At 39.8% G+C, this 26160-nt stretch overlaps 1 protein-coding gene across 2 annotated transcripts in view; it reads left to right on the top strand.

Annotated features, from left to right (window-relative positions):
• LOC102573404 (contactin-6) overlaps positions 1-26160 on the top strand; it is a 223649-nt gene that overhangs the window by 72056 nt on the left and 125433 nt on the right. For both annotated transcript variants that reach the window (XM_019499811.2, XM_019499814.2), the window contains exon 3: positions 15985-16111. In XM_019499811.2, the coding sequence (XP_019355356.1) occupies positions 15985-16111 (127 nt within the window). The remainder of the gene's footprint in view (positions 1-15984; positions 16112-26160) is intronic.

A 26160-nucleotide genomic window follows, 5' to 3' on the forward strand; every position in this document is an offset into this window, starting at 1 on the left:
AGATCTTCATTTGAACACTAAGTTGTGCTACAAAATCAATCAAAGCTTTTAATTGCTTTTATTCCTTTTAAAGCTTTGTTTCTACAGACATAATCATTTCTGATTCCACATTAAATTCTCATGACTTAAGACCAGTTCATGACCTAGAAATCCCCACTTGGACAGGTAGTCAAGCCCCAGTTATAAGAACAAAGTTATATAAAACAGCCATCATGTTCCGGCATTTCACTATAAAAATACATAATTTTAATAGCATTGCAACACAGGGATTATACAGACACTTGCAATTTAACACTGTTGTAATGGCAATTGTATGTAGTGTTCTACAGGGACCTGCGCACTGTGAGCACTCATTAAACTCTAAACACCAAAATAATACACTTTACCACGTGTTTCCTACTAAACATGAATGGGAATAACAAAGCATGCCCTGTGGAAAGAGGGAGGAAATAATGTTTACTTTAGTACACGTAGCAATTTGCAAAAATATGTTTATGGAACCTTTTCCCATCATTTCATTTTCATTCAGATCCATTTGGGTTTTTACTACTTAATATCTGCCTTACAACAATGCTGTTGTCATCAATATTCACTAGCTATTGCACGCAGCGCTGGTGCAATTTTGAAGCACTGTAGTACTGAGTAAATGGATTATCATTTACTATGCAACATACATCCAATGTGAATAGAAGGGCAGGAAGAAATTCTCAGCAGTCATCTTTTTTTTTTCCCCTCTAGGACTGTGCTTGTGTGTGTGTACTTACGTAGATGAACATATATATTTATAGTGTTTGCACAATAACAATATTGACATTATGTTTTCTTACTGTGGGCTTATTCCAGTGCCCCTCAAAGTCAAATACAAAGGGTTTCACTGACTTCAAAGAGCTTTGTCTTATGCTCTTTATCTAGGAGAACGATGAGGCACTCAACGTGTGGCACACAATGGTATCTCTGTGCCAGCTAGGATAATGTAAGCCAAGTCTAATGTTTATCCAGCATTTATGCATATTATCCTTTATTGTGGCTAGGTACAGACATTCAAAAAGCCCAAGGCAGAGTCAAACTAACTTATGTGGGTTCCCTAAGTGTACTAGGATAGTTTGGGAGCGAACAGAACACAAGTTTGCCCTGTCGTGGGGAGGAGGGGAGTGCGCGTACCGTGCCTACATGGGCCAAGGCCAGAAGGTTGAGGGCATTTCTGCATGCCTCTGGAGACTACCAAGGGCAGCCGAATGCAGCTGAGCAGCCTGGCCACCTCAATTGATTTCTGGGTACATGCCTCCAACCCCTTGCTGCGAGCCACAGGGAGACAGGGGAAGAGGGGGACTGAGGCTTCAGTTGCACGGACCCAGCTCTGGCTGTCAGCTGAGCTAGCACAGAATTCCCACCACGCAATGCTTGCAGCTGAGAGTGGCCTGTGCTAGCTTGACTCTGACACCAAAGCTGGGTCTGTACAACAGAAGCCTCAGTCCCATCCTCCCTCCTCCGGCTACTTGCAGCTGAGAGCTGGCTGGATGCAGGATGCGGGATGGTGAGAATTTCTGTGCCAGCTCAACTGTGTGACAGCCTGGGTATGCTATAGGGTCTGCAGTATGCTTGGCCGGAGCAGATGAGCATGGCATAGCTCCAACACAACTCCTTGCAACAGAGGGCTAGTGGGGACCTGCAAAAGAGCCTGGGATGCCAGTGGGCAGCAACCTAATATTAATCAACTGGGGATCTAGCACAAAAGTTCGATAGACTGGTCTAACCTAAACTGATTAAGGCTGATACCACATTGATCCAGGTCGATCTTAGTCTAGGTGCTGCCATTTTGCAAACTAGTCTATGTGCCCAAAACTTCTGTTCTGCTACAGGTTTAAACCGGTTTCTGGTCACTTATACTGGTTTAGGTGTAATGTCTGCACCTGATCTCTAAGTGCTATCATGATGACTGGGGGGAAATAGTCATTTCCTTTCTTTCTACATGAATTTAGTTCCACTTAAACTTTATCTTCCCAATAGATCACACAATAACACTATTTTATAAAATAATGAGATGAGGGACATGGGAATGTGTGTTTAAAGATTTTGTACTTGCCCTTGGAGATTATGGGTTAAATTTTCCCAGCCTTTCCTTGGCCAGGCAGAGAATTATGGCATCTCTTGTTATTTTCCTCTTGGTCCCACTCAGATTGTTACCCTATCATGAGGAAAGACGGAGGGGAGAAAGAAGAAACTACTTGCTTCTTGGGATCTCTCAGGGGCTAAAATTAGGTGGAGATTGTGAAGAGCCATAGCTCTGTCAACTTGCAAACTCCTCAGCCATAGCTCTCTGGGTACACAGTAAACTGTTTCATAATTAAAGGTGCAGTAATTCTTCTTTTCCACTGAGCAATAGAGAAACAGGTGAGGGACTGAGCCATGCTCTTGGGGCAGTACAGCAATATGCTACCCCTTCTTCAAACCAAATTATAGACCTAATCTATTGCCATAATATCAGCATTATGATCAGTGCAACATATGAATACATAAAATTGCATTTTCCAATGAGTAACCACATCAAACTAATTAAACAACAGGAGAAACATATAAATGGAAGCATTTTCTTAATGGTGCTTTAAGTATAACACGGGGAAGAGTATTTTCCGTATCAATATATCTTTGTTTTTTGTGCATTATATTGATTTCAACTCTCAACGTAACTTTGCAATGGACCAAATTTTATATGCTGGTGTACATAAAAGTCTCCACACCACCCATTTGTGCATTGCTCAGAGAGCACCAGGCCAAACAAAAATCCTCCTGATAACATTTGGGATAATTGCACAAATATCCAGAGCAAACCAAGCGTAGTAGGTGTAAAAAATTTCTGAGCTTAATTAATCAACATCCATTTATTGTAGTAAGCATAGCTATATTTTACACTGAAAAAGCTATACAAGAACAAAGTGCTGGATTTATTTAACTGGCAGGATATTAAATGATATAGCTGTTATCTATTCCTGTATTGTAAATTATTGAATTAAACCTTCAGTCATTTTGGCAACATTGCCAAATGAATATTACAACAGTACAATGCAGCAAACAGTATCTGTCACCAAATCTAGGTCTCACTTATAACTGAAATTACAGTGAACAAAATGCTTGTGCAGTAGATTGGAAAAGGTTCATTATTATTTATTCGTCTTGCCTAGTAACACAAAAACTAATGAAATTTCATTGAGAAGAATGCGTGTCAGGATTACTATACATCATAAAGACACATCCCTCTAACTTCATCGTGGGTATTTGTCTCTGTAATTAGATGTCTGTTCTGCAATAGTTCTGTATCTGAAGGACATGGCCAAGTTCATGACATAAAACAAATCACCTGCCCAAATGAAAAGGCTTCCTTTATCTCTTTGCCATCTTGCACAATAGTATAAAAGCATTCAGAAAAACCTGCTATTAAAATAGGGCACTAGTATATAGTTAGTTATTTAACCATGGCAAGAACTGTCAGTTATAAATCTGCAGCTTTTCTTTAACCTGACATTTTGTGATTGTTAATACACCTCTTATATTGGCATATCTATACCTATTTAAGGTATAAGGCTATATTTCTATAGCCCTGTACAGCCATATCTACACAATGAAAAGTCAGTCTCACACAGAGTAAATTGATGGGAGTTCACTAAAGAGCAATAGGTTTACACCACTTACCAGCAATATTGCTGTGCCATAGCTTGGTCTGGAGAACACAATGGCTTGGTATTAAATTACCCTGGTTAAAACAGGGCCCTAAAATTGTAAACTGCTATTTCATTACATTTTGAAATTTAACATTTAATATTAATTATTTTAATAATTACTATGTATGCAGGTCTTAGAAGAAGAGGGGAAAGTTGTTGTACACTACCCTATATGTTTTCATGGTGGCTATTCAGAAACAGATTGGCTATGCTCCCGTTCATGAGCTGAGAAAATTTGAGTTCTGCAATTATCAGAATTAGCAAATGATGTAAATAGGGAGCCCTATATTAAAAAAGCTCATCCCCTCTTCCAAATAGGAACTGAGCTACCTTAATAGATTGGGGGGAAAAATGAAAATTTAAAATGTGGACTTTTGAATTTCAGTGAGAAGAGGAACTAAATCTTTTTGAAAATGACCCTGCTCTAACCATAGCTATAGAAGAGCTATTTCCACTTCTGATTTTTCATAAAACTATATCTCATCTCTTACCACTAGATGGTAACTTTTGACAAGTGGCTACTTTTTTAGACAGTGACAACAATAAGGTAATATTTTACTTGAGCATTTTTTTTTCTCATAGCATCAGGGCTCTTCAGAGTTTGTGCCAGTAATACATCTGTCACATGTCATGAGTATGCCCCAAGGGTCACAGTACCTTCAGCCACTGAATAGTGGCTAGTAAAACCGACCCAGATATTTTGGTTTGACTATTAAGGGAAAAACCAAACCAAACCAAGCAATGCCTGAACAATTCCTCAAGGATTGGAGTATGGGGGGTGGGGGGTTTCCTCAATGGTGAACATTAAAAATATCTCCTCCATTTATTTAGGGAGGATTTAGCAGTTATTAATTTAGTCCTACAGGAGATGGACTGGAAAACCTAATGAAGTCCTGGCATTAGGATCCAGGAAGAGAGGGGCATTAGGATCCAGGGAGGCAAAGTATGTTCAAAAGTGTTTTGCACCAAATCTTCTGCTTCCAGTTGTTCTTGGATGCCAGTGTCTACAAAGGAAATCCCCACAATACATAGCCATTCCCCTCTTTTATCCATTCATCCTTTATTGTCAGCTCTGCAACCCGGTAGCCTTAGAGTAATGGTCATTCAGACCCCAACTCTTCTGGCCTCTAAATTTAAAGCATAACTTCAAATCCTGAACGCCGATAAAGTCAGTGTGCATTTTGCCATTGACTTCATTAAGACCAGGATTTCACCCCTCGTGCCTCCTGGGCTGTCACCTTCATTGCCATATAAGAGAGTGTTAGCTTCTCTCTCTTTTTAGTTTCTGATCAAAAAAACAAAACTGGGATTTCTCGGTTACTCCCAATTTGACTTTTTGAATAGAAACTGAAATCTGAAAGAAGCTCAGTACCTCTGAAGCTCTGAACATTAATGTCTGGGGAGAAGAAAGCATGCAAAAGTTGAAGAACTCTCTGGTGGAGGGGTGGGAGGGGGAGGCCTCCAGGTTTTAGGCTGTTTTTGCTGCTGAAGCTTATACCGCGTCTTTTAATCTCGTTCTCTTCATTCAGGTCTCCTAGTTCAGTATCTCGCTGGGCACTGAACACCTTCATCGTGGGTAAAAGCAGGCCTCCCTGAGAGAATATAGGCTACCGCATCTCACATGTTTTATTCCTTTTCTTGGATACTTTCATCCCTCTTCTTTTCTGTTTTCCACTTTTTTTCTAGTTTCAGAGACAATATCTAACTCCTTGCACCGATGTGTTATTTTAAGTTTATGCTCCCTTGTTAACAGGCTGACACTATATATCTCATCCATTACCTCTCCTATTGCATCGGTTATGCTGCTCAAAGCCCTTAAGCTGCCTGATTTGGTTTTTGGTTGAAGAAAATATCCATTCTCTTCTGTTCCCGATACAGCTAAATCAAAAGACCTAGTGCTATTCGCAATGAGAGGCTCTCACACATTTTCACTATCAATGGGTTTTAAATCCCAATCCTTCTTTGAGTGCACATGTGCTCATATTCTATTTTAAGTCTCATTTTATTTTGCTCAGTTTCTTATGGTCTGATTATTCAATCCATGTTCCTACACACTTAACCTTGTTAAATAGGTGTTGTGGTTTTATGCAATGGTTAATATGCCTCATTTTTATATATCTGTATCTTCTATGTCTTTCTATACTATATTTTGGGGTGGAGATTTTGAACAGTGCATGAAAAATTGAGGAAAACAGGTGCCATTGAAAGCCAGTGGCATCCCCCATATTGACAAGAGAGCAAGGTTAGATCATAATGTGAATAATGAGCGATAAGGCAACAAAAACATGCTGAGATACAACATTACAATTGAGCTCAGAGTGAAAGTACAGATTAACTTAGATGAAAATGCATCAATAGGATGTTATAATTATGCCCAAATAAGCTATAAACCCTGGTCAAGTTTATATTTGAACTCAGTGGGGGGCCAACCTTTCCGGCAAGCATACCACAAATTAACCCACATCCTTCCCAAGTGCCACTCTGATCTTTTCCCCTTACCTGATCTGCTGCTAAGCTTTCTGCTCCCTGATGAAGCTGCTGCTCTATCTGCCACTGTGCTGCCTCTCCCCTCCCCAACGTGCCGTATACCACACACAGGGCTTGCCTGTACCACAGGATGACCACCCCTGTTTTAACTCAATCTTGCCAAACCTGAAAGTATGCTACTAAGGTAACCAGACTTCCTTTATTCAGCTCTGTATTGATCCTGTGCAATATTCAAATTATTAAGATGAAGAGCCAATGGTGATTTTAAAATGATTTGAGAAAGAACCATGTTTTACTTCTTGGTATCACTACACCTCTGCAGTCTCTAAGCTACCTGCTGTACACTCTTTACCTAGCATTGACAAGGACCTTACTATAAAGTCAATAAGAAAAGAGGCTTCTTAATCAGCTGCTGGTTTGGGCCCATAAAGTCGTATTAATGTTTTAGATCAGATATGAGGATCTATCTAAGAAATGTTAAGAAAGATTCATTAAGAACTCACTACCCCTGGAATTTATAACATTCCTGGAACTTAAATAGCCTGGATAAATTCTTCCTTATCTGGTTTGCCTATGTGAATGACTGCAGCCTTGCATTTAGAAGCCTTTTTTGGAGTACAGTCCTTGCCATAGCGTTATCTTATTAGGACCTCTTCACTATTGTGATCTTTCATTATATTAAGGATGCCCTACACCTATAGTTTTGCCTTAAAGGGCTGCACAAAACCCCTACTCACCTGCTGCTCAAAAGAAGTGGCTGCAATAGCTTGCTTATTGTAAACTCTGGCTAGGGACAGAAATTACACATTGGTATAAGTGATTAGAACTCAGTTCAAATCTGTAACACAACAGAAGTTCAAGCCACATAAACCACTTAGAAAATGGCCAAAACCAGTTTAAGATAAACCTGGATGTAGTATCAGACTTAACTGATTTAGCTTAAATCATTTTATTGAACAGATTCAAGTTAACTCAAAAATCCCACAGCATCCCAGGGTGCTTTGCATCTCTCCCAAAATCCACCCCCTGAAGGGTGGGTGGAGTAGCCTTGGCCCAAGTTGTCTGGCTCCAGCCAAACAGGGATGTGTGCTTTACCACCCCCCACCCCAGCCTCTAGCCTGGGTCACTGCTGACTTGTGGCTGCATTTCTGGAATCAAAATGAATGTCAAAATAACTTGTTTATTGGTTCAACCTATGCAGGTTAGACTAACATGCAAAGATTGAATATAGTTAAAAAACCTGACTCTCTGTACTTAGCTTTTAAGATAGGTATTATATTATTGTTCCTTGTTCTTGTATACTGTATATAACACAAGTGCTACCTGAGCTATGCCTGGAGACCACACTGTGCAGGGAATGGTGTATGAAACTTGGTGTTTGCCTTCTTTGCATAGATCAAGCCCACCCATAATGTGTTAGGAGGAGAGTTTTTGATCTCCACTTATCCCTCCTTGTTCTTATGTTCCATAAATAATGTTTATAAGAATTGCACTAAGTTAGTTGGTTTATGTCAGGCATGCGTGGGCATGTGTGTTAGCATTTGGAAACGTTATGTGGGTATGGGTGATAGCATTTGGAAAAAGAGTTTTCCAGAAACTCTGAGCTTGTGAACTGGGTGATATAAGTGTCCTACTTATAGATGATTAGCATGCACAGTAAAGTGAATGTTTTGGTGGGAATGAGTGTTGGCAAACACTGGAGGTAAGAAAGAAGCCAATTGGTAGATGAGTGATGAAGATGTATCTTTGTTGCATGTTTGATGATTAACAAACATGCAACAAAGTGGAGAGTGTGTTCTGATTGGTCAACCCGAAAGAGATGACTTGGTCTCTTATAAGACACCGGCCAGAGCACCCTGGGAGAGATCACCTGGGATTTGAGTTGTAGGCTGTCCTGTCCTTGCTGGAGACAGGATGAGCCTGCCGGTAAGAGTCTCCTTAGAGTAACTCTCCTCTGGGTGAGTGAAGTTTCCCTTTGGTGTGAGTACTTGAGTGGAATAGTTACCTGCTGGATGAGCATTCATGAGAAGTTATAAAGCGTGAAGGTATGTGTGTGAGACTTGCTTGGTTGTGCCTCTCATAGAGGGAGTTAGAGGGCAGTGTGCTTTGCTCCCTGTGAGACAGCACAAAGTAAGGACTGGAAGGCTGAGAACTCATTTTGAAAGCAGTCATTGTCTTGTCATCGATTAATTGGCTGTTATTATTTTATTGTTGTTACCTTATTCCTTTGTCATCATCCCTTGTTAATAAATACCTTTTCCCCATATGAATGTGTGGAGGTGGGTTATTTCATCTGGGGACCTAACCAACTGATTATTCCAAGCATCTGATAGATGGCCCGCACCCCTACTGCCCCATTTATAAATTTTACCAATGATTAGAAATCTTTGCATAACTAGAGTTTTCCTGCTCCAACAATGAACAGATTCTAACCAGAACTGTGCTCGTAGTGCTAAACAGTTGTGCCAGTGACTCTATTTTGCACAGAATTCATGCAGAGGAAATGCAGGACACACCTGATTCTCTCTTCATGCATACTTTTTAGGATGATTGGTCAATGGAAGTGTGGGTCTGGTCAGCCCTCCCCTGTCTCTTTCTGTTTTAATTTATCTGGGAACTGGTACATGGAAAAAACAGTGGCTTAACCAGGGGTCAGCAAATGAAGCACCAGGTCCAGGTGCCTAGTTAGAAGGGGCACCAGAATGACAGATTCTGCGTAACCCACAGCACCATAGCAGCAGCTTGCACTGGAGGAGCTCATGCTGCCATAGTGGCAGTGGCCCCTGTGCAAGCAGGTATGCACTCAATACCACATGCCTCCATCCAGGACAACAAAATTCCTAGTTATGCCTCTGCAAAGTAAGGCCCCAAACTCCCTGCATTAGTTTTCATTCAGTTGGCTCAGATAATGTTGTGTGTACCTGCTTTGCACACATGCAGCCCACCCCTAATGAACAGATTCTTACCTATACCAGTGCTTACAGTGCTCTATAATTGTGACCATGATTCTATTTTGCACAGAGTTCAGAATAAAAAGGGAAACGTATTTTTTTTCTCCCCTTTATATAACTGCAATAGGGAAGGAGGGAAATGAAGAGCAGCAGCAATAATGTACTCTCTAAAGCCCATTCATAATTTACATACTGAGAGTTGTATTTGATTTTGCTGACTTGGTCTCTCCCTTTCTTTCCTCCCCCTCTCAAATATATATAAAGTAAAAGCAAGTAAAAATATAGAGGGGCATACCAAAAGTCTTTGACTCCATCTAAACTGACTACCTCAGCTTCATGCAACAGAAAACATGCTTCGTGGATAGCAATGAAAGGGAAAAAAACTTTGCAAGCCTCAGTTGATTTATGATTATGAAAAAATAAACTTCCTCGTGTTCCAACCTCCTTGTGCTAATCTTCACATTCGTTGAAGACAATATCCTATAATGAATAAAGGGATGTTATTTCATTTTCATATTCTTCATTAGAATTCAGACTAGCATAATTATGATCTTTATGGAAATTAAGCTGATCGGGCATTATAGATAAATACATACATTTTAACTCTATAAGGAAATGTTTCATAATGAGAGTTTAGATTTGCTTTCAAACACTAAGCAGAGTCATGAACAAATGCATGCATTTAGCCCCAAATTTGCTATTTTAAAAATTATTCTTATAACTTAAATTTATCTTTTTATATATGAACAAAAGTAAGAAATACTAGAATTATGCATTTGCCCGTGGAAGGAGGAATGTGGGGTAACTGGTAGAAAGTAGATGGGAAAATGTATGACCATTGTCTGTGAGAAAAGAAAAATAGAAGTCAGGAAATTAGAAATGACCCAGTTTGCCCTTGCCTAGAGATACAGCAATAAGGGATAGACTACCAACAAAGAAATCAGTACAGTCTCCAAAAGCATAAATCTATCTATGCTTACAAATGTGGTGGCATTCTCTATGGATCACAGAGCAAGGCACAAAATGCTGGTGTGCAACCATCTGCAAGAACATACAAAAAGTTATACACAATACTTTTCTGATAGGGGTTGCAATACTTCTTACATATGGAAATCACTGTGTCCAGATGTGATGTCATACTGTATCAAAATCACAAAAGAACTACAAAAGGGGTAATCATTTTTTTTAATCCCTGGGTGGTTTAGAAGCCCAAGTCCCATTTTCAGATGGCAGTCGATAAGTGAAGTTACAAGTTATAGTTGGATCATACGAAATCTGTGGCATGTTAAACATTATTAAAATTAGAAAATACAGTGAGCAGTTGTACATTAAGAATTAATGCCATTTCTTGTCTACACAGTTCTGATTTGCCACCAGAAGGCTGGTGAGCAGGTTGTGGCTAGGAGCCAGGACACCTGAGCTGCTGCTCTGGAGGGAGGGCTGGGAGTGGTGCATCCTGGGATTCTGGAGGACTGCAAATTGCTTGTTTTATCGCCATGGAGCGGACCGAAGTTAACCTAACAGAAGCTAGGTAGCACAGCCCAGAGCTAACTCTTGCCGAAAAAGTGTTGTAACTTTAAGATATTCTGAGAACACTTAGTATGACTTAACACACCTTAATGTGGAGACACTTGGGGCATCTATACACGTCCCTTTTCATGCCCAGATGCACCAGTCTGTTCTGCACATGAGCTGATGAACACAGCGCTGCAATGCTTGCAATTGTCTAAGTGGCGAAATGTGCGTCAGTGCAGAGAAAATGGCAGCGGTACACTTTTGAACTAAGGCACCTACTATGTGTTTTAGTTCAAAAAGTGGCCTGCCACCATTTTCTGTGCACTGATATGCATTTCACCACTTATACAGCTGCAAATAACACAGCACTGGGCACTTTTGAAAGCTCCTGGGGCAGCAGCACTTACATGTGTAAAAATGCCCTTGCATTTTTAAGTGCCCTTACTCTGGTCTAAGCGTAATTTGTAACTTCATCCCAAAATTCAAATTCCTAATGGCCAGATTTACAAAGATTTTTATGCATCTAAAGATGAAGATGGGTACACGATGGACTCTCACGTCTCTCTCTCAAGTTGGTCCAATAAAAGACATCTGTGAGAAGAATAAGAGCAAGTGAGGGCTAAAGAAGAGCTTACCATGTTGACAGAGGAGAGAACAACGCAGAGAGCTGCTACAGCAACGCCAGAATGGGTGTGGAACAGCATCCCACCCCCTTTTCAAATACATCTGGCCTGAGCATGGGCAGGCTTACCAGTTAAAAGAGAAACAGAATGGCAATTCAGGGAGGGAAAGAGAAAGCTGGCAATGCCAGGGCATTCAGTGGAGCCAGTGGCTGAGGAGGAGTGCAGAGACTGGCCCAGAGACCCGAGCGAGGCATCAAAGAAATCTCCCCATGGACCTAAGATTTTGGTGAGACTGGTCCAGGGGCAGAGGGGACATTCAGAGCCAGAAAAAGAACAGGAACTTGCTCCCTCCAGTTTGTTGGACGGGGGGACACCTGGAACCTAAGATTAAGCAAGTGCTGAGTGAACTGCACAAGGCACTCACTCCTGACTGGGAAACAAATTAAGGATTAATCCTTACCTACACTTCAAGTCTCAGCCCTACAGATCTTGTATGGGCACAAACCATTGGAAGTTATTGGTTAAGGCAACGTGCACTTCAGACAAGGCTTAGAGGTAACAGGAATGAGGCTGATATATTTGACACATCGGTGCAACGAGTGCAGCAGACATTTGGGTTGGAAGAATCTGACAAGACCGGGAGAGGCAGAAATCATAAAGTAACCGGACTTGGAATATGGAGTCTAGATTGGGACAGCTCTGATGAGTAACTTACCCAGCAAGACATTTAACATCAAGGTGGTGTAAGATGGGGGTGCGAGCAAAAGGAGGAAACCCAGAATCTCTCTCTGAGAAGAGATTCACTGAGCTCCAAATCCAGAGAGTAGAAGGTGGGCTGCAATGGGACTGGACACCTCTCAAGGCATTAAGATCAATGTCCCAAGGTATCAATATCAATATAACCACATGGCAGGCAACCTCATCAAGATGGCAACCCACCACTCCTGGGATAAAGGAGGACCGGTGGGTTTTTTTTAGAGCAACAGCGAAGCAGAAATGCCAGGGAGTCAAGTAGGGAGTATCCAAGCCAACAGCATCCCATAACAACCCCTGCCTAAAAGTACCCAATTAATTTTGGCAAGCTAGATAAGTAAGGGAATAAAAAATGTAAAAAGAAAATCACACTTATACTGACTGAAGAAAGGATGATCACAAAACAATTTGTTGGGACTCAGAATAAAAAATCTCAAATATCAGCAGGACAGTAAAAATAAGAAAGCAGCAGGCAGAGACAGAGGATTTAGATAATGTTATTCGCACAGTGGGTTGTCAGTTTGACAAACATCTGACTAAGGGCAGAAGTAAAAGAACCAGCAGAGCCCTGGTGGGGAAGTGTGACAATGTAGAAATGTTTCAAGAACAATATGTTCCCTCAATTAGAGGAATCTATGGAAGTTATTGATGCAGGTAGATAAAGCGAACCGACTTTCCTTTCCCCCATATCCTTTTACGTGCATTGAAAGTATAATAGGTGTGTGTGTGCATGAGTGAGCGAGAGAGAGAGAGAGAGGTTTACCTTGTGACTCTAGTACACACAACCCTGGGAACTCTGCATTACGTTGTTAGCAGGGGAGTGTGCAACTTGGCCTCCAACTACACTGAAAGAGAGAGAAACTCGGTCCTTTGAACCAGTAAATGTGCCTAGGCTTGAATGGACATTGGTAGAAGTCATCTCTGCCTCCTGCTTTTATGCAGCTCTCCATCTCCATGGCTGCACCGCTTTCTGTTGCCTCCCTGTTGTCCCCATCCGTGATTCTTTCTTCACCTCCCAGGACTTACAACATAACTTGGCACTTCAACTTGCATGAAAGCTTCTTCTTCCCAGTCTCTTGCCTCATGACACATTGATGTGTGGAGAGACTTTCACAGGACAGAGAGGAAAAGTAATATACCTCCGAGCCACTCCTTTGTCCCTCTCTTTCTTTGCAGGTTCTCCAGATGTCCCTATTTTCATTTCCTTCCTTTCCCAGAAGCCTTGATTCATCAAGGCCTCGATTACTAGTTCTTTGAAATATTGTTCTACAATATGGAGACTCTGCAGTTTTAATAAGAGCAAAGCAGAAGGCACTGAAAACAGATAAATCATTGAAAGCCCTACTGAGAGCCCTACTTCCATATTGGCAAAAATATAAATCTCTTTTGAGTTCTTCAGGGAACGGGCCATATTTTTGTTTTGTGTTTGCAATGCTTTTAATAGAACAGGGTCCTGGTTGATGACCTGGTTTCCAAATATATTGAGGACCACTCTACAAATATATTATTTTATAATATATATAAATATTTGGTCATATATTATAACATAGTATGTTATATAAATATCTGGTTGATGACCGGATGACCGAATATATTTGTAGAGTGGTATCATATATATGAAAATGACCTTATGCCTTGATCTAGAAAAGCGTGCAAGTGCACAGTTTCTTTAGCTTCATGCATAGGCTCACTGAACCCCAAGGATGAGGCAATACAAACATTTATATTTAGCTGCATATTTATCTTGCTGTTTCTTGAACTCTGATACTGGTTTTGCTTTATATTTTCTGGGAGACTTCACTGATGTCCACAAGTGATGGAGAAGTCAGCAGATATTTGAAGGCTCATTCAAGTTCACGTAGAGCTTGCAAAGTTCAACAGAATGAAAAAGTTATCGAAAATGATACTTTTTAAACATGATTTACTGCATTTTATGGTCTGTTATGTCACTTATAACATCTTGTATAATGTTCAGGCACGTTTGATGCTTTACCTTCAAACCACTAGCTCAACTCAGCTGTTTTACTGGCCTGAATTATTGTATAGCTCTAGCTTTATATCCTAAACTTGCTGGGTGTATTTTATCTTTCTAGTGTAACTAATGTATATATGTCTATGCTATTTTCTTTATAACAGAAAGTACTCTTAAAAATGAGATGCGTCTTCCCAAACAACAATTGTAGTGCAAAACAAATCAATCTTTCCTGACTATTATTCCAAATTCAACTCCTCCTCTCATAAAGACTACTCCTCCCAAGTGCAACTCATAAAAATATACTTAAAGATAGGTTGAGTTCTGTGATTTTTTTGTGTAATTCTGGAAGCATAGAAGCAATGTATTTACTAGTAGAGGGCAGGATTTATTCAAGGGCAGACTTTCACAGAAAAATACATGGGAAGTATTTGTGTTTAAGCTTGGGAGAATTTCCAACAAGGCGACTGGAATTTAAATATAACCTTCCATTGAAAAGGTTGGTAGCCACTATTATATTATATTTTGACAAAAGAAACAATGAAACTAAATCATCAGAGTTAGAGCAGAACAAAAAGCTGTTCAACAACACAGCACAAACACAAGAATATAGGACCAGAAAAAAAATATACCTAACTGAAACTTTCGTTAATATACTATGTGACAATCTATAGTATTCACTGAATGTAACCCAGCCCATATCTCAATACATCATTAATTATCAATAATTAAATACCAGGATAGCATAAATAACATTAAAAAAACCTAAGACTCACCCAGGAGTACAGGAGATGCAAGGCGTTTTCTTGCAAATGAAAATCCTTTTAAAGAACAGCCCCACTCCACCATGTTTTGGCTATTAGTTGTGAACCTTACAAGAAAATTGAAGGGAATAAAGTTGAAATATGAAGAACTTATTGGCTCATAACTGTTCAAGGACCATAACCCAGGATTTCTACTCTGAGGACAGGACTGGTCCAGCCACTTTCCCTTTTGCTCCTTCTCTGTCTGGCTCTGTGAATCTTCTATTCCTTTTTCCACCAGCAAAGCTCCAGTGGCAGGGGTGCTTCATCTGTAGGTGTCCTGTTGCCTTCCTGTTATCCCTATCCATGGTTTAGCACTCTCCTGAGGATTAGGACTGACTCCAGAGGTGGCAACTGAAGTGAGATCTTTACTTCCCAATTGCTCTAAACATTATAAAACTGCTGCCACCATTGATAAAATAGGGTTTCAGGATTTTTACCATGCTGTACACACATGGACAGCCTAGGTGCCAAGATCTAGACGGTTTAACATACATATTGCAGGCAGCGTTTTAGACATGCTTCTCTCTTTAACGTTCCTTAAGGGCTGGTTAGGCATTCCCCTGCTCACTGCGCCAGTCCTGAGAACCTAACTCTCCCCATTTTAGGTACAGGGTACATTAATCAGGTTTGTCCGTTCCATTTCTGGATCTAGACACCTGCCCTTTAGGCACAGGAATTTATTGTTGCCAACCTAGTTGCCTTTTCCTCTGTGCTTCAGTTCCCCATAGGTTGAAATGGGTAACACCCTACCTGTCAGGAATATGGTGAACATACATGTATTAAAAAACCAGAGAGACGACTATGATGATGTTGAAAACAAAATGTCATCTCCTTGTTCTATTCTGCTTCCATTAAGAGTCTGTAAACCCAATTTTAAGGTGGAGAGGGAGAGGGGCAATTGAATGCACATTTTTTTTTAAATGTAGCAGGCATGCAAACAAGTCACACTCCATTGCCATTCTGGCCGTACCCTGGAAATGAGGTTTTACAATGACTCAGAGTTTAAATGTTTGCTTCTTTACAGTTAAATGCCTGCAGGCTCATTTCCTGCAAAGTACTATATTGGAAGTGGATTTTGAACAGAGAGAAAAACACTGAAGTTACAGTTCTTTATAGAATACATATTAAAAGTCTAATTTTAACTTATTGCTTCTTTCACAGAGGAAGATACTCTGCACGGTCCTATTTTTACCCAGGAGCCATACGATATTACTTATTCTATGGGTTCAGCGGATCCAGAAATACTGCTGAATTGTACAGCTAAAGGATACCCATTGCCATACTACAGGTGAAATCATCTTTGCAAGTGTTCTGTTTCACTTGTTTTCAACTCTGTTTGAGCAAAGCTTAGTAATATACTCAGTGTACTGCTAAGTCCTCGTGCACATAGGCCTGGCATTACCTGTGCATGTAAATACTAATGTGAGTACACATTGTACAGTCTAACTGTGAGATACAATTATATGCATGTGAAGCTTTGTCTTTAGAGCATTAATATTAAGAAAAGATACATGACAATGACAATATGAATTAATTTAAGAAACTGCTTTTTAAAAAATGATTAGGAACAAAAATGTGTGAGACCACAATTAGGCAATAAGGAAATAACATATCACATGGTACCTGATTAAGACCCTCTCTGTTGGCTTTGCTGAGTGAAGTTGTTCAGACCAGAGGTGTTTAGATATTTGCACAAAAAGAGAGAAAATGCTGGGAAAAGTTAAATATAATGGTTTTGTGCAATTATTTTTATTTCTGCTAAAGACAAGTTTTCAGTGGCATAATGTCATAAGCATTAGCATAAATAAGACATATCTATGAACACTTCCTTCAAAAGGAAAAAAATTACAAACCTAAAAGGTACCTCAAGATTCACAGTACAGTTGTGAAAGTTGCAAATGGATAAGTCTTGGCTCTGCAAGGATTTGCAAAAATTTTCTGGCACCATACCTGCTAACAGTTCAAAAGCAAACAGCACCCCCTCCCCATTGCCAAATTCTCACATTCTATGTACATATTTATATAGTTCTATGTATGTATTTAGAGAAACAGCTAGGCATAGCTCCGATATCTAGTAGGACTATGCAAGGCTTCAGACCATGCTTCAGATCCAGAGAAGCTTCAGACACTTCGGCATCTGAAGCAGCATGTCCGGATCGAAGCGCAGGCTTTGTTAGGCTTTCCAAAGTGGTTCGGAGCTTCTGAAGCTCTTCGGAGCCGCTTCAGAGATCTGGCCATAGGGTATAATGGAGAAAAAATGAAATATCTATAACTTTGTTGTTTTCTGTCTGATTTGGATGAAACTTCGAGGAATAATAGCACCTGCTGAGAGCATGAAGCTTACCAAGTTTCAAGAAGATCAGTGCAGGGGCTCAGGGGAAACTGCACCCCAAATTTTTTGAAAGCAAAACTCTGTCATGTCTATGCATTACACCACAGGGGGGTGAAAACTTAGCCCCTGGTGAGGCCACAAAGCCTGCTAAGTCAAGAAGATCAGTATAGGTGTTTGGGGGGAACTGCATCTCAAGCTGCCGACAGGCAAAACTCGTGACATAGATGCCCCTGTGTGTGTTAAGGCACAGCGGGATGAAAAACTGCAGGGGTGATGGCCCCTGCTGAGGCCACAAAGCCTGCCAGCTGTCGAGGAGATCGGTGCAGGGGGGTTCTGGGGCCCTGCACCCCTAGTTGCTGACAGACAAACCTTGTGACATGGGTGCTTGGGCTGTCTCTGTCTTGGAGCAGTGATTGTCTGTATTGATTATTTCCTCCCCTTAGTCTGTGGTTTTGTAAGTGTTAATCCATGCTCATTAACTCAGTATGTAGTAGCTAGGTACTGTGTATTGATCTGATCCCTGAGTGAATCATGATTGATTGGTAACACAGTAGCTTAGCAGCCATGCCTGCAGTAGTCCCCCTTCCTCCCCCCTCCCCCCATGCCCCAAGACAGACACAGTTGCACAAGTACCCATGTCATGAGTTTTGCTTGTCAGCAGCTAGAGGTGCAGGGCCCCAGATCCCCGCACCTATCTTGACATCTGGCAGGCTTCGTGGGCTTAGTACAGGCTAGCAGGCCTGCACTTTCACCCTGCTGCACCTTAATACGCACAGTGTCACCCATGTCATGATTTTTACTTGTCTGCAGCTTGAGGTGCAGTTCCCCCCCAAACCCCTGCACTTATCTCCTGACAGCTGGCAGGCTTCATGGCCTGAGCAGGGGCCACCACCCCTGCAGTTTTTAGCCTGCTGCACCTTAACACACACAGGGTCAACTATGTCATGAGTTTTGCCTGTCAGCAGCTTGAGGTGCAATTCCCCCTCAAACTCCTGCACCGATCTTCTTGAATCTTGGCAGGCTTCATGCTCTCAGCAGAGGCTACCACCTGCAAGTTTCACCCAAATCAAACAAAAAAAAAAAGTTATAGGTATTTCATTGATTTGAAACAGCCTGTTTCAAGGCTCTAAAACTTGAGTTTAATGGGCTCCTATACATGTGCATGGAGCCTGCTCTGATGCACTGGAAATCTAGTGTGCCAGAGCAGATTTCATTACATGAGTCTGCTGGAGCACAGATGACTTGATCGATTGAGTCTGCAGGAAAATTGACACACCACATGTCACGTGTATCAGCATCTGCACACCTCCATGTTGAAAAAATGGCAGTGGTGCACTTTGAAATAAAACTCATTGGAAATGGCCCCGCCGCCATTTTTTCAGCATAGGAACATGCAGCAATGCTGATACAGGTGATGCACAGGCACTTTTAATTAGAGCAGCTTGCTAATTAAAGTGCCCGGAGCTGCATCCCACAGCACATGTAAAAATGCCCAAAGAAAGGAGAACCTTTATGTTTAGAAAAGGGATGCTGTAACTGTACCAGAGCATAGGGGTAAACCATTAGTTTTGTTGAAGAACAAGAAATTGCATATGGGAGATACAAAAGGAAATTGAATGTTACCTAATAAGTTTGGGATTTTGCTCAGTTTGTTTTCTTTCAATTGCAAAGTGAAGATTTCACTGAAAGGCTGCCACAATGGAGCCAGAACGTGGCTTCTCTGAATCTTAAATGCATTTGTATCACAGTTATGGTCTCTTGCAAAAGTTCTTTATTTATGAATCAGCATTTATTTTTCTCCTCATTTTGTGCAATTGTAGTCTCCCCTCCCTATACAAAGTTTTGCTTGTCCTCAATCCCATCATGCCTGTAGTCAGCATCTGGCCATCTATTACCCGAAGTCATTGTGTTTGTTTCCCCGCACCACCTAATAACCCACTTCCAGCCAGCTAGGAAATGCCAGCTACTTTCCTTCAAACTCATTTCCAAATTTGCAGCATCCAAAGAACCTTAAAAACTTCAAAGCATTTCCTCATCTTCCTCATCCCACCAATTTAATCTCCTCTCCAGCTTTATCTGATGTTCCAGCTCTATGGGTGGCAGTACATGGCATATTGTGGAGGGGACAGGCAGCACAGTGGCTGATAGAGCAGGAAGTCAATAAATCAGCCACAATATGAAATTGTAGTAACATCCTTTGTTGAGTGAGGAGTTAAAATCGACTACTCTGAGGTTTCTCTTTGATTCATAAATACCGAAGCACGACAAGAATAAAGTTATACCCATGATACTTTGCCATCTAGCCCATGTTTACATAAAGAAATATGCTGATCTTAAAATAAAATAAAAAGTTTAGTGCTTCCTAAAGGTCTTTTTATAAGAATTTCATTATATTTTTTTAAAAGCCTGTTGACTGTAGTCATAATTTTTTTGCAACTTCATTTCAAAAACCCATAATATTTAACAACCACACCACAAAAATTATAGTACTGAAATGGGCACAGGGAATTTGTAAAAAATGAGATACTAAATTCCATATTGTGTTGGAAAGAAAGGAATGCTGATCTGATTATACTGAAAACAAAAAAGGACAGAAATGTAATTTTACTTACTGTGTCAGTGTTAGTAAAACAATGTGAGTATACAGTTGAATTGACTTTCAATGTAATTTGTTTTTAAAGTATACTTGAGTTCTCTCTAGTAACGATTGGGCTAATAATTGTCCTGTGCTTTTTATAATATTGGCACAAGACAAAATATGGCAGTGCCTTTCAATCTACATATCTAATTCTTTGCACTTCAGTATTTTTATTTCAAATGAATAATTTAATCCATGCATTTAACCTCATTTTCTGATTAGAAAGCATCTATAAGCATATTATGACTTCTTGTAATTTAACTGTTATTCAATATTATTCAGCATGTGTGTGTGTGGGGGGGTGCTGTTTACATGCATGTTCACATGCTGGACAAAATTGCATATAGATAAAGTTGATGGGACTTAGCCTGTCCCCTTAGATGGAGAAGTACTCATTACTATACTCAATGAATTGCAAAAATATATTTTGTGGGTCTTACTCATACTATGGAAAAGCTGCCCTTGAGTGATGGCTGAATCCTTTATATTGCCTGCCTGTTGACTAAAATGTTGTCCCCCAACTACTATAAATAAATATTCCCTTTGCCACCTATAGGTTGACTTAAAGCAATGAAATCAGACAAATGTCCTCATATCTGTTGGATACAATGTTAGATTTTAAAACATATCACATCACATTTTAGTCAAATAGGAGTAAATATCATTTGCGTACCCCTTTTCCTTGTCTTTTGGTTACTAGATGCTACCCTTTTACTATTACCCCAAGCCTTAACCCACCTGGTTTCTAGGCCAACATTGTACAACTGATCACAGAAAAGACTGACTTTGAAGAGTTGTGCAGGAGATTTTCCCACAGAATACATGAGATGTACAACAAATACAGAACTTCAATGATGAAAACTGTTGAAATTACTCTTTTTGAAGCAGATACTATGGTTTCAGTGGATGTTCTTTACAAACATATTCTGCTTTGATTGATGGATATATCTGGCCACATGATCAGCTGGTGTAATTTGATATGGTTTATTAAAATTGAGGCTCTGGCCTTCTCACACGACTGAATTCTCAATGTAATATCAACTGGGTATCTGTTTAATAAGTTAGTGTGCCTTATAATTAGTGATGATTCTCCAGATGGATGATGTTAATGATTACGAGTTGAACGTGTTCTAATGAGGGTATTAGAAATGCCCAACGTTGACATGGCTCCTGATGGAAATGTCATCACAGAGGCATTTGAGAGGAGTAGGGGATGACTATTCAACAGAATTATTTCCCACTTGACCAAGTGACTACGGAATGTGTGTCGTGCTTACTGCAAGATTCAGGTTCTTTGACATTATGAGCAAGAAATGGGAAAAGGTGAAGAGGACACTCTGCTTGACAGGTTAATCCGTCTCACTTGTTATGCTTTTGTTGTGTCAGGATGATTCTGATGTGTCCTGGGGCTTTGATTGCAGCTTGCTTATTTTGGAAACATTCTGAAATGGAAAATAAAAGAAAACTATAGTAACAGATAAAGTCTGGTGGGGATTTGTTCTTCTTACTTGGCACAATGACTAGGGACCTACCTAAATCACGATTTCATGGATTTCATCCATGAGTGGGGGGAGGAGGGGAAGGTTTCCAGGAAAACCAGGGTTGTTCTCAAAATCTGCAAAAAAATTAATTTAAAAAGTTGTTTTTTTGTTGTTGGTTTTGTTTTTTGTTTTTAATCAACTCTTCCCTTCCCAAGAGGGATCACAGCCCACCCAGGAGAGAACGGTTCATGGTGGGGTGGCACAAAAGGGGAAGCAGACAAGATGGCAGTAGCCCCTCCTCTCTTCCACCCTCCCTTCTGGGCCTCTCCACCACTCAGCACTGAGTGTCTGGATGAAGGGCAGCCAGTGGTGAAGATGGGGACTGCCCCATCATTCCTCCTTCCTCCTGCGGCCTCTCCATCAATCAGTGCTGAGGGGCAGGGCTTCTCCACCAATCAGCTCCGAGGGGTGCGGCCAACACAAAATGCCTGTGAAATGGGCTCTTTGTGCTGGTACAAAGCCACAAAAATGGTCGTGTCTCACCATGAGTTAAGAAGGTTAAGAGTAACGATGATCTGTGCGCTCTTTGGTTCCTTGTAGCACAATCTTGATTTCCATAAGCCCTGGTACAGTAGTGCTTCTCGTATACTTATCAGGGAGTTTTCTGGTTGTAAGCAGCACGCTGGAAATACTTTCTTTAATGTTTTCCAGTTGAGGAAACAATTTCATCCTCCTTTGACTGCCACTCAGGTCAGTTGCTTCAGGTAAATTTTTAACCACTTATAAAAGCACCAATAAAAGACCACTGTAGTATTTGATTAACCTGTTTTGGTGCTAAAATGCTTTGTAGCATCCATTCTGTCTCGGGGTGATGATGATTCTATGCATGTCTCATTTGAAAAGGTAATGATATCCTGGATCTGCACAGAGTAACCATTCATGTGTAATGATCAAAAGGAATGGCTAGGGTTGTTCAAATTGATCAAATTGATTTTTTTTTTTTTTTAATGGAAGCAGAAGACTCACCATCCACATGTCTGTTCCTATTGTTTTCATTTGTTTGTAAAATGTGCAAAAGGAAAACCCTCTTTTCCTTTGCAACACAGAAAGCAAAACAAAGTGAGGACAGTAGTCTGTGAGACTGTTTAAAACTGAAATAACCTTGGTGGTTTCAAACCAAGGCCCCAGTCCTGTTTTGTTTCTATAATCATGAACTGGACTATAATCTATAAACTGGGGTGTCCAATGTATCAGGCACAATTGTTGTGCAGCTGGTCCACAGGCTGGGTCAGGCCCAGAGACCAGCCCCATATGCCAGATCTAGCACAGACTGCCCCCGCTCAGGTGCCTCATGAGGTTCAAATCCCAGACCTGCAGCATGGGGTTGATCTAGTACACATAGTGTGGCATATGGGTCAATTCTGACACCAGTGGGCCTCATTGTGGGCTAGATGATAAACCTCTATGGGCTGGATCCACCCCATGGGCTGCATCTTTGACGCCCTTGATCTACAGTACTACATATATTTAATCTTTAATGTACTAGTAAATCAAACATAATGAATCACTAAAAGAAAGCTGAAATGAAGTATTTTTACCTTGTCAAAGCCAACTGTGGTTGAACATAATCTGCATGAAATCTTTTGATATTACCTTAATGAAATGAAAAATTGAAAATTATTTCTTTCAACTGTGCACTGAACATTTGCACCAAATCTTAATGAAACATTAAACAAAACTTTATTTTTCTGATACAAACTGTCCCATTTTTTTTAAAATCATCTCTACTAGATCCCTACTTGATGTCAACATTTTAATTTTTTTTAAACCAAGATGCCTCCCCTGCTCCTAGCCAGGAAAACAAAGGCTTTTTCTGGGGCTGGTGGGGGAAGCTAAATCAATAATTAATGTTGCCTTGCCTAACCAAATCAATTTTTTTATCTTAGGAAGTTCAACTCTTTTCTGTGTCTGCCTAAGGTTCTGCAGCATATTACAGGAGCTGTAGTTTCAATGCCTCCTTTCTCCATTTTTCTTCTCTGGGTAAGACTACCTAAATCGACTATACATCCTGTGATGTGCAGTGAGTCATTTAGCAAAATGGAGACACCATGCTGCATTATGAGAACTAGATTTTGGCAGGAAGCCATAATGGAGCATATAGCCCGAGGCATTCAACTGAAAAACCTCTCATGAAGCAGTGCAAAAGTAGAGGGTATCAAACTAAAAAAAAATACCTGAGTCAAAACAAAACATTTTGATATCTAAAAACTTCTGAGATTTTCTATTCTGAAAAAAAAAAAGTTGACATTTCAACATTTTGTCTTCATTTGGGGGGAAAAAAAACACAAATATCATTCTTATTTTTAGTACCTTTGCATATGCAAAGGGGATTTTAGTAACTTTGATATGAATGGGAGTGTAGATAAAACCCAAGAGAAGGGTAAGTGACTTAATCATATTATACATGGAGGGAAGATTTGGGATAAATCTTTAAGATAGTATCAAAAGCAAATCTAATGGGTGAAAGATAACTAGACAGAGTCATGATAGAAATAAAAGGGTTTGTTTTCAGAAAATGGGGATAGTTGATCATTGGACCCACTTAACAAAAAATATGGTGGATTCTCCTTTACTTGACATCTTTAAATCAAGGTTGAAGTCCTTTTGGAAAGATATGGTCTAGTGTGGCTGGAAATTATAGGCTGTCTGAAGGATTTATTGGCAACAGTCTATGGTCAGTATTATGTAGGAAGTTGGATTAGATTTTAATATTATTCTCTTTGGGCCTTAACCTCTATGCATCTATAAAATAGGGCTTCTTGAGGACTGACCACATTTTCTATCTATCTATCTCATCTGAGCACATTTCCTCTCTGGGGAATTATTTAAACCAAGATCAACATCTTAATTATTTTCAGTCTAGAATCTGAAGATAGGCAATTTTTCATCAGTGTTGCATGGCACACAAGAAGAAGATATATATATTTAAATAGAAAAGCTTCCTGCCACTTGGCCGTATGAGGCTTCATATACATGCATTAAAAAAATATTTGAAATTATCCTCCACATATTCCTTGATATGAAATAGCATTCTGCGCTAGGCAATGCAATCATTAAATACTTGTCTGGCAATCACACAAATTTATTAATTCCCTTCCTTCATTGATTTAAACATATTAATTAGGAAAAAACCCACGCCAGGAGCTGAACTCCTGGTCTATATGCACAGTTTAATAATCATTGTACCATGGTGATTAGAATGATTATGGGGATACTGTGAAAAATTCATTTGCTGAGACTAAGCCAACAACTTTGCATTTGTGTTGAAAAACAATTATACAGCGTAATTGGGAGCCATGTAATAATGACAGCAGTTATTTCAGTGATTGATTCCTAAATTAAAAAGAGCTGGCAAACTGTGTCTCAGTATATCCTATACTAGACAACTGAAAGGAGAACCAAGGTCCAGAGAGCAAGGATTGCAAGCAAATTATGGCATATGGCAAAATTGGGATGCAGAGAACTTCATAAAAAAGTAATGGATGGACAATCAGCAAAGTCTCTGCTCATTCTGACAGAAATGCAAAAGAGAGAATAGCAATTCAATGGTCAAAATCAGTAACAACTTGAGGCAGGCAAAATATTGATGTTCAACCATTGCCTCAAGAGTTCTTAGTGTTATAAAGCATTCATGAAAGAGAAGGCAGAGATTGGCTGATGTAGGTAAATTATTTAAAGCTACTAGAATTTTCTCATGGAATTCTATTGATTTGATCAATCACTTCTCATCTTTAAAAGCATACATCTGCTATACCCAAGTCATGATTCTTGTCTTTACCAGTACATTTGTGTCAAGATTCCTGTTGCAGCGTGCAAGGACTACCCAAAACATCCTCCATTCACAGATACTCCACTCTACTAGACTGCAGATGGTTTATATCCAGTATTTTGCAATACATACCAGACCAAATCAAGTGATTGATAATGAAGTTATGTCAACTTACACCAGCTGATAATGTATTGTCCAGAATTTTCATTCATACAAATTTTTAATTTTTCAGGCATTGGTTAAGGTGCAGAATTTCATTTCAGGTTGCTTGCCGTAGAAGCAAATTCACCTAAGCTACTATCAATACCTGGGACCTTAAGTTGGTAGCTAATTGCCAATTGATGCTAATTAATACTTAATTCATAGCTAATTAACTAATAATTAGTTAATTGATTCTAATTAATGTATAATTAATAGCTATAAACCCTTTTCTTTCCCTGCCCTTATACAGAGTGCTCCCACAAGGTCTTCTCCATTGCTTGAGCCATGTATGAATTGTTTTCTTGGCTGTTTTATCTTAGTACTATGCTGTAGTAGGATTAGGAAGAAAATAATATCATAGGAACATAAGTACTTCTCTGTGACTGGCTTTATAACCCGACGGCTTCAAGCAGCATTTTCTGGGGCAATTGCATTCTCTTAGCTTTGTTGTGTTAATTCTTCCCTGATTTAAATAATGGTGTGGTCGCGAGATTTTTTTCCATCTTACAATACATAATATTTGTTTTCTGTAAAATATAATGTTTATTCTGACATTTGTAAACAGCTATGAAATGTTGCAGACACAATCCATTTTCTACTTAACAGGCTAACAGAGACGAATCAGATTTAAAAATAGCAGCACTCTCATTATTACATTATCAATCTCAAAACTAGCTCTATAAAAATCTCTCTGCTTTCGTCTGTCCTTTGAAGTATAATCCTTTCTGATTTATTTCTCCAAATCATTTCTGTAACCAAATTTATGACATCACTTGCAAAAACGGTAAAACATTTTCAGGTACCATTCATATTACGGGGGAAAAAAATTGCATCTCCAGTCAAGGCATATTTTGTA

The sequence above is a fragment of the Alligator mississippiensis genome, chromosome 12 (assembly GCF_030867095.1).
Source record: "Alligator mississippiensis isolate rAllMis1 chromosome 12, rAllMis1, whole genome shotgun sequence".
Classification (NCBI taxonomy): domain Eukaryota; kingdom Metazoa; phylum Chordata; order Crocodylia; family Alligatoridae; genus Alligator; species Alligator mississippiensis.